At 51.9% G+C, this 8981-nt stretch overlaps 2 protein-coding genes across 3 annotated transcripts; both read left to right on the top strand.

Annotated features, from left to right (window-relative positions):
- The first annotated feature begins 103 nt into the window (after positions 1–103).
- On the top strand, positions 104–1779 carry LOC101072823 (odorant receptor 131-2). The gene is made up of 4 exons (XM_029826893.1): positions 104–144; positions 259–307; positions 554–673; positions 751–1779. The coding sequence occupies exons 2-4, from the start codon at positions 272–274 to the stop codon at positions 1558–1560; spliced, it is 966 nt and encodes a 321-aa protein (XP_029682753.1). The 5' UTR covers positions 104–144; positions 259–271; the 3' UTR covers positions 1561–1779.
- Positions 1780–3828: 2049 nt separating this feature from the next.
- On the top strand, positions 3829–8399 carry LOC101072600 (odorant receptor 131-2-like). Of its 2 annotated transcripts, XM_029826288.1 has the most exons (7): positions 3829–3844; positions 3931–3994; positions 4672–4787; positions 5099–5314; positions 5472–5610; positions 7033–7458; positions 7784–8399. In XM_029826288.1, exons 4-7 carry the CDS (start codon positions 5121–5123, stop codon positions 8024–8026), a joined length of 1002 nt encoding a protein of 333 aa, XP_029682148.1. In that variant the 5' UTR covers positions 3829–3844; positions 3931–3994; positions 4672–4787; positions 5099–5120; the 3' UTR covers positions 8027–8399. The 2 variants fall into 2 exon arrangements, with proteins under 2 accessions (XP_029682148.1, XP_029682147.1); XM_029826287.1 differs by having other exon boundaries at positions 3839–3994.
- Positions 8400–8981: the final 582 nt, after the last annotated feature.

Here is an 8981-nt window from a genome sequence, read left to right as displayed (position 1 = left end):
TTTTTAAAGCAACAGATCAACATTTAAACGGACTTTTGTTAAATCTTGTGTAACACTTGTTTGCGCAGCAGCAGCTGACAGGTGAACCACGTCACCTGAGGCCCTGCAGGCTGATCTCTGATCAGTTATTGATCACCAGAAGAGGTGAGGTCACAGTGTTGGATTTGGTGACTTCCGTGTTGTGAAAGCTTTGAAGTCTTCGTGTGCCAGAAATGTCACCTGTGTTGATCTGAAATGGACCATATTTGTGTTTCTCAGGTCTCAGTGAAGTATGAGCTCCTCACAGAGCAACGTGACGATTCCTCAGGTCGGCTGTGTTCAGCTTTTTTAGGTGTTTGGTTTTTAACCCTTCTGGCTCCCATCCTGTTAACAGAAAACTGATGATTGGAGACGGAATCATCACTCACGCTGATTTCATTCAAATCAAACCAATTGTTATTGTGTTTCCTCCTCAAATCCACGTTTCCTAAAGCTCAAACCTACCTGCAGCGTCCTCCCACCTGTGTAGCGTAGAACTGACCTCTGCCTCTCTGGCTCCCCCTGCTGGTCACAGGGCGCGGTCGTCCGCGACGCCTACGTCACAGCCCTGCTCAAGAACCTGATCGTGGTTTTGGTCTGGTTCGTCCTCAGCTCCATCAACGGCTCATTGGTGGTGACCTTCTTTAAACACCAGGTTCACACACACACACACGCACACGCACACGCACACACACACACACACACACACTCACACATTCTGTCTTCCTCCAGGGATTCTATGAAGACCCTCGTTACATCCTCTTCATCCACATGGTCATCAATGATGCCATTCAGCTGACCGTCACCACCCTGCTCTTCATCCTCAGCTATGTTCTCTACAAGATTAATGTGGCCGTGTGCTGCGTCTTCATCCTGCTGGCGGTTTTCACCACCAGAAACACCCCCATCAACCTAGCTAGCATGGCTATAGAGCGCTACATTTCCATCTGCGAGCCTTTGCGTCACGCCCAGATCTGCACCGTCAGGAGAACTTACATTGTGATCAGCCTGATCTGGTTCATGTGTGTTGCTCCAGACATCACAGATTTATTTGTCACGCTGGCGACCGAGTCCCTCAGCTTCTTCCATCAGTCAGTCTTCTGCCTACGACACAACATCTTCAAGGATCCCGTCCTGGCTCACAAAAGGCAGGCCTTCGATATCATCTACTTCTCCTTGGTCTTTCTGACTCTGGTCTTCAGCTACTTAAAAATCCTGTTTGCAGCACGAGCGCTTTCCACGGAGAAGACCTCCGCCCTGAGAGCCAGAAACACCATCCTGCTCCACGGAGTGCAGCTCTTCATGTGCATGCTCTCCTACATTTCCCCCAGCGTGGAGATCGCCCTTCACCTCATCTTCCCTGGGTGGATCCTGGAGATCAGGTTTGCAAACTACCTGATTGTCTACATCCTGCCCCGCTTCCTCAGCCCAATCATCTATGGCTTCAGAGACAAAAAGTTCAGGAAATACTTGAAGATGAACCTTCAGATCAGAAGGTGCGGCGTCCCCCGGCCGGAGGTGGCCCCCGTGAACACACTCTGAAACACACCCTTAACGAACAAAGTCAAGTCATCAATCTCTCCATCAGCCTCAAATCCAATCAAAAAGGGCTGATCAATAAACCTGACCAGGCTGAAGTCCCACAACTACCTGAGGAGGCGGCCGAGCGACCCGGTCCAGAGTGTTCCACATGAAACCGGACTGAACTGGACCTCAGGAGGCATCTGAAGTCTTTGGGCTGATAAAGTGTCAATAAACCATGAAAATCATTTGGTTTGTTATTATTGCTGCGACTGAGATTTCACAGCATCAGGAAAATAATCACATGTGTAACCTGCTCTTCTGGAAGGGGACATAACAAGTCAGAGCTCACACATGATCTGGACCGACCCTGAGACGTTCACACATGATCTGGACCGACCCTGAGACATTCACACATGATCTGGACCGACCCTGAGACGTTCACACATGATCTGGACCGACCCTGAGACGTTCACACATGATCTGGACCAACCCAGAGACATTCACACATGATCTGGTCCAACCCTGAGACGTTCACACATGATCTGGTTCAACCCTGAGACATTCACACATGATCTGGTTCAACCCTGAGACGTTCACACATGATCTGGTTCAACCCTGAGACGTTCACACATGATCTGGTTCAACCCTGAGACATTCACACATGATCTGGTCCAACCCTGAGACGTTCACACATGATCTGGTCCAACCCTGAGACGTTCACACATGATCTGGTCCAACCCTGAGACATTCACACATGATCTGGTCCAACCCTGAGACATTCACACATGATCTGGTTCAACCCTGAGACGTTCACACATGATCTGGTTCAACCCTGAGACATTCACACATGATCTGGTTCAACCCTGAGACATTCACACATGATCTGGTCCAACCCTGAGACGTTCACACATGATCTGGTCCAACCCTGAGACATTCACACATGATCTGGTCCCATCCAAGATCAACGCTGGCAAAACCAAGGAGCTGGTGGTGGATTTCCGCAGGCGTAACAACCCCCCGCCTGCACCAGTGAACATCCTGGGAACGGATGTTGACGTGGTGGAGTCCTACAAGTACCTGGGTGTTCACCTAAACAATAACCTGGACTGGACACACAACACAGACGCCCTGGTCAAGAAGGGCAACAGCAGACTGTTCCTGCTCAGGAGGCTGAGGTCTTTGGGAGTGCAGGGACCCCTCCTGAGGACTTTCTATGACTCTGTGGTGGGATCAGCCATCTTCTACGGGATAGTCTGCTGGTCCAGTAGCATCATGGACAGGGACAGGAAGAGGATGGACAGACTGGTAAGGAGGGCCAGCTCTGTCCTGGGATGTCCCCTGGACAGGGACAGGAGGAGGATGGACAGACTGGTGAGGAGGGCCAGCTCTGTCCTGGGATGTGCCCTGGACAGGGACAGGGAGAGGATGGACAGACTGGTGAGGAGGGCCAGCTCTGTCCTGGGATGTCCCCTGGACAGGGACAGGAGGAGGATGGACAGACTGGTGAGGAGGGCCAGCTCTGTCCTGGGATGTCCCCTGGACAGGGACAGGAGGAGGATGGACAGACTGGTGAGGAGGGCCAGCTCTGTCCTGGGATGTCCCCTGGACAGGGACAGGAAGAGGATGGACAGACTGGTGAGGAGGGCCAGCTCTGTCCTGGGATGTCCCCTGGACAGGGACAGGAAGAGGATGGACAGACTGGTGAGGAGGGCCAGCTCTGTCCTGGGATGTCCCCTGGACTCGGTGGAGGTGGTGGGAGACGGGAGGATGATGGCTAAGCTGTCCTCCATGTTGGACAACACGTCCCCCCCCCACATTCCAGATTCTATTCTATTCTATCTTATTTTTCTCTGCTGCTGCTGTTGCACTGGAAATGTCCCCGTGTGGGACAAAAAAGGACCTGAATCTGAATCTGAATCCTGAGATGTTCACATATGATCATGACTAACCCGAAGATCTTCACACATGATCTGGTCCAACTCTGGGATGCTCACACATGATCTTGTGAAACACTTTGATATTCACACATGTCTTAAAGTCCTGGTCCTGAACTGGCACCAGACCAGGTTTATGGAACAAGTTGTGGCAGCGCTGAAGGTGAACCTGAAGCAGAGACCTGCCAACGTGCTGGAGGTTCCAGAGGAATCACCTTGTTTTCCACCTGACTGTCGGGGGATCCGGTGGGTCCTGAAGGGATCCAGAACATGACCTGTGACATCAGGACCTCGTCCACGCCCATGAGCACAGCGACATGAAGAAAAGACGCAGAGAAGCTCCTGCAGAGGCTCCAGCAGCTCAGCAGGTACCTGCGCTCCCGCGTGTCCTGCTGGTTCTACTGGTGCTGATCCAGGTTCTGATCATTTCTTCTTCATTGATTAATCTGTACAGATCGCCTCCATGACGGTCCAGGCTTTGGGCTGGACGGAACCGGCGCCTCGGTGAGAGCAGGCAGGTGAGACACGAGCAAATGAGGTTTTCTGCATATTTACACATGCTGAGATGTTCTGACATCAAAACATAAAAGAACCTTTTTGGGCCAGAAGCTGAATTCTGCTGCAGGCTCATCACAGCTCTTTGATGTTCTGGTGGTTCCGTCTCAGAGGTTCTTTAGTTTGGGTCTGAGGTTCTCTGGAGCTTCCAGAAGCTGATTTCTGACTTTGATCTGACGTCCTCACAGAAAAGTCTTTTGATCCTCGGATCAAAGTGATTTATTGAATTTTGAACTGTGAATTAATCAAAACTCTTTGAGGGAGAAGCATCAGGATGTGTTCGGGTACCAGCTGCTCACATCTGGAAATGTTTCCATCAGGAGCTTTCACACATGATACCTGCTCAATACTCGACCCTGGCACCTGCTTCAGTCTGTCCCTTTACTTTATTCACACCTGAACCCGACTCATTTAGGCTCATTTAGGCTCATTTAGGCTCATTTAGGCTCTTTTATGCTCATTTACGCTCATTTAGGCTCATTTATGCTCATTTAGGCTCTTTTATGCTCATTTATGCTCATTTAGGCTCATTTAGGCTCTTTTATGCTCATTTATGCTCATTTATGCTCATTTAGCCTCATTTAGGCTCTTTTATGCTCATTTATGCTCATTTAGGCTCTTTTATGCTCATTTTCCACAGTTTTGCTGGAAAAAAAGGATGAAAAAGTGAAAGAACCAACAAGTTTCTTCAGAACCTGCCCAGTAGGGGGCGCTGTGGCCGCGCTGAGGGGGCTTCAGGAAAATACGGAAAAAAAGGTGCCATCGATCGATTTGGCGTCAGACTTCGAATCTTTCTGGTTTCAGTGATGACGGAATCATCACAAGAAAACGTGATTTCAATTTTAGTGTAGCGAAACTGTTGATTTAGTCTGATTTAAGTTCTAAACATTTAAACATTCTAAAGGCGGCAGCAGAATCTGCTGATATGCTGATTTAGTTCACTGATCACATAAATGCTTCAAACGTGCTTTTTCTGTTGTTCCTTTGTTCGTTTTTAAACCTCCTATCAGCTCTTGTGTTTAAATTCGTGTAAAACATCTGTGAAACTAAAGTGTTGGTGAATTCAGCCGTCAGAGCTCCGGTGACCAGATGTTCCTGAACGCCTCCTCTCCGAACCCTCTGGACCTGCTGTGTAACGGCAGCTCGGCGCTGCCAGGGGGCGCTGTGGCCGCCTACAAAGACAGCTTCGCTAATGCTCTCGCCAAGAACATCGTGGCCATGCTGGTGTGGCTGGTCCTCTCCATCATCAACAGCAGCATGGTCTACACCTTCCTGCAGCACAGGTGCCACCTCCACGTGCACCACGATCACCTCCACGTGCACCACGATCACCTCCACGTGCACCACGGTCACCTCCACGTGCACCACGATCACCTCCTCACCCACCAACCAGTAGATGTTTACTCACTCAAATCAGCCGTCTGTCCTCTCTGATTCCAGCCTCTTCTACGAGAACCCTCGCTACATCCTGTTCATCTACATGGTGATCAACGACGCTCTGCAGCTCAGCCTGGTCACGGCGCTCTACGTGCTGAGCTACATCTTCAGGATGATCCACACCTCCGTCTGCTGCTGCCTGGTGATTGTAGCCCACTCAGAAGCTCGTGGCTGCTCCCCAGCCTGAGGAACAGCCTGTGTTCCTCGTGCTGCTCCTCCTGCTGTTCCTCCTGCTGTTCCTCGTGCTGTTCCTCCTGCTGTTCCTCCTGCTGTTCCTCCTGCTGCTCCTCGTGCTGTTCCTCAGGCTGTTCCTCAGGCTGTTCCTCAGGCTGTTCCTCCTGCTGTTCCTCAGGCTGTTCCTCCTGCTGTTCCTCCTGCTGTTCCTCGTGCTGTTCCTCAGGCTGTTCCTCGTGCTGTTCCTCAGGCTGTTCCTCGTGCTGTTCCTCCTGCTGTTCCTCGTGCTGTTCCTCGTGCTGTTCCTCAGGCTGTTCCTCCTGCTGCTCCTCCTGCTGTTCCTCCTGCTGTTCCTCCTGCTGTTCCTCAGGCTGTTCCTTCTGCTGCTCCTCTTGCTGTTCCTCAGGCTGTTCCTCGTGCTGTTCCTCAGGCTGTTCCTCCTGCTGTTCCTCGTGCTGTTCCTCCTGCTGTTCCTTGTGCTGTTCCTCCTGCTGTTCCTCTTGCTGTTCCTCTTGCTGTTCCTCAGGCTGTTCCTCGTGCTGTTCCTCAGGCTGTTCCTCAGGCTGTTCCTCAGGCTGTTCCTCGTGCTGTTCCTCAGGCTGTTCCTCGTGCTGTTCCTCCTGCTGTTCCTCCTGCTGCTCCTCTTGCTGTTCCTCGTGCTGTTCCTCAGGCTGTTCCTCTTGCTGTTCCTCAGGCTGTTCCTCAGGCTGTTCCTCCTGCTGTTCCTCCTGCTGTTCCTCCTGCTGCTCCTCCTGCTGTTCCTCGTGCTGTTCCTCAGGCTGTTCCTCCTGCTGTTCCTCCTGCTGCTCCTCCTGCTGTTCCTCCTGCTGCTCCTCCTGCTGTTCCTCCTGCTGTTCCTCAGGCTGTTCCTCGTGCTGCTCCTCGTGCTGCTCCTCAGGCTGTTCCTCGTGCTGTTCCTCGGGCTGTTCCTCCTGCTGTTCCTCAGGCTGTTCCTCCTGCTGTTCCTCAGGCTGTTCCTCCTGCTGTTCCTCCTGCTGCTCCTCTTGCTGTTCCTCCTGCTGCTCCTCGTGCTGCTCCTCGTGCTGTTCCTCGTGCTGTTCCTCGTGCTGTTCCTCGTGCTGTTCCTCCTGCTGTTCCTCCTGCTGTTCCTCCTGCTGCTTCTCTTGCTGTTCCTCGTGCTGTTCCTCAGGCTGTTCCTCAGGCTGTTCCTCTTGCTGTTCCTCAGGCTGTTCCTCAGGCTGTTCCTCCTGCTGTTCCTCCTGCTGTTCCTCCTGCTGCTCCTCCTGCTGTTCCTCGTGCTGTTCCTCAGGCTGTTCCTCAGGCTGTTCCTCCTGCTGTTCCTCCTGCTGTTCCTCCTGCTGTTCCTCCTGCTGCTCCTCAGGCTGGGGAGCAGCATGTGACTTGGATCTGTCCGTCCTGCTTCCCTCAGATCATGCTGGCCGTCCTCACCACCCGCTCCACCCCTCTGATCCTGGCCGGCATGGCGGTGGAGCGCTACATCTCCATCTGCTTCCCTCTGCACTACGGCCAGATGTGCACCATCTCCCGCACCCTCCTGCTGATTGGCTGCATCCTGCTGCTCACCATCGTGCCCCCCATCTCCGACCTGCTCATCACCATCGTCCACGAGCCCCTCGGCTTTTTCCGCAGCACCATTTTCTGCGACCACCCGCTGCTCTTCCGTCACCGCTCCATCTACTACAAGAACTGCGTGTTTGACGGCGTCTACCTGTCCTTCGTGGCTCTGATGCTGCTCTACACCTACTGCAAGATCATGCTGACGGCGCACGCAGCCTCGGCGGGCCTGGCCTCCATCAGGAGGGCCAGGAACACCGTGCTGCTCCACGGGCTGCAGGTGGGTGTTCCGCCGCAGAAGCTGCTTCCTGTTCCTGCTCGATGGCGTCGCCACGGTTTTTGTTTGAGCACGTTTACAGGAGCGGACGCACAAACCTGCTAACTGACCACACAGTGAAGGTTCTCCTCATCCAGCTTTGGAGGAGGGATGAGGTGGAGACATGTTAGCTTCTGCTGGCTTCTGCTGGCTTCTGTTAGCTTCTGTTAGCTTCTGTTAGCTTCTGTTGGCTTCTGTTAGCTTCTGTTAGCTTCTGTTAGCTTCTGTTGGCTTCTGTTGGCTTCTGCTGGCTTCTTGAGGGGTTGATGAAGTTCTTCTTCTCTTCCAGCTGTTGCTCTGCATGCTGGCCTTCGTGGTTCCGTCCCTTCAGGCGGCGCTCATCTCCCTCTTCCCCCGCCTGGGGCTGGAGATCCGATACATCTTCTATCTGGTCGTCTACATCATCCCTCGTTTCATGAGTCCGGTCATTTACGGTTTTCGAGATGAGCAGTTCAGGAAGTACTGGACCCGGTTCTTGTCCTGCTGCGATGGGACCCGGGTCAGACCAACCCCACTGAAGGTGCACCTGTAGGAGAAACTCTCAGGAACGTGTATCTACACAGGACAGCGGTTTCCATGGTGACGACTAAAAACGGTCGATTGGTTAAACTGCGATCAAGAGAATTCAAACAAAATCATCATATTATTGACAAAAGAATCCAGATCAGATCCAGACCTGGATCCTGATCCTGGTCCAGACCTGGATCCTGGATCCTGATCCTGATCCTTATCTGGGTCCTGATCCTTATCCGGGTCCTGATCCTTATCCTGATCCTAAACCAGATCCGGATCCAGACCTGGATCTTGACCCTGATCCAAATCCCTCCCCTCTACCTGGATGTGAGTTTCTGTCCCATCTGTCCTCTGGTTAGACTGGGAACTGGTTAGACTGGGAACTGGTTAGACTGGGAGCTGGTTAGACTGGGAACTGGTTAGACTGGGAACTGGTTAGACTGGGTGCTGGTTAGACTGGGAACTGGTTAGACTGGGAGCTGGTTAGACTGGGAACTGGTTAGACTGGGAACTGGTTAGACTGGGTGCTGGTTAGACTGGGAACTGGTTAGACTGGGAGCTGGTTAGACTGGGAACTGGTTAGACTGGGAGCTGGTTAGACTGGGAGCTGGTTAGACTGGGAACTGGTTAGACTGGGAGCTGGTTAGACTGGGAGCTGGTTAGACTGGGAGCTGGTTAGACTGGGTGCTGGTTAGACTGGGAGCTGGTTAGACTGGGCTGAATCAGAACGAGAATCTCATTGATCAATGTGTACTCTGTGGATTAAATTAGATTCCATTATTCCATTATAAGAATCTTAAAACTTTTTCCTCCGGATAGAAAATGTCTTAATTTTTATTTGTTAACAAAATATTCGGTCATTTTGACTCGTTATTTTCCTTCAGTTTCCATCGTTATATTTTCCTTGTTCTTGTACGTAATGTTGTATTATGCTGTCAAACTAACAGAGCGGCTTCTGTAAATAAATAGATAAA

Source organism: Takifugu rubripes, chromosome 19 (assembly GCF_901000725.2).
Source record: "Takifugu rubripes chromosome 19, fTakRub1.2, whole genome shotgun sequence".
NCBI classification, from domain to species: domain Eukaryota; kingdom Metazoa; phylum Chordata; class Actinopteri; order Tetraodontiformes; family Tetraodontidae; genus Takifugu; species Takifugu rubripes.
The sequence above is the reverse complement of the archived record's forward strand: the minus strand, read 5'-3'. Positions and strand labels throughout refer to the sequence as shown.

Excerpts from the sequence above, each read along its gene's own strand:
- LOC101072823 (XM_029826893.1), top strand. The coding sequence starts at position 272 with ATGAGCTCCTCACAGAGCAACGTGACGATTCCTCAG. Across the intron at positions 308-553 it reads GCAACGTGACGATTCCTCAG|GGCGCGGTCGTCCGCGACGC; the intron begins GTCGGCTGTGTT and ends TGCTGGTCACAG. Across the intron at positions 674-750 it reads TGACCTTCTTTAAACACCAG|GGATTCTATGAAGACCCTCG; the intron begins GTTCACACACAC and ends GTCTTCCTCCAG.
- LOC101072600 (XM_029826288.1), top strand. The coding sequence starts at position 5,121 with ATGTTCCTGAACGCCTCCTCTCCGAACCCTCTGGACCTGCTGTGTAAC. Across the intron at positions 5,611-7,032 it reads CCTCCGTCTGCTGCTGCCTG|ATCATGCTGGCCGTCCTCAC; the intron begins GTGATTGTAGCC and ends TGCTTCCCTCAG. Across the intron at positions 7,459-7,783 it reads TGCTGCTCCACGGGCTGCAG|CTGTTGCTCTGCATGCTGGC; the intron begins GTGGGTGTTCCG and ends CTTCTCTTCCAG.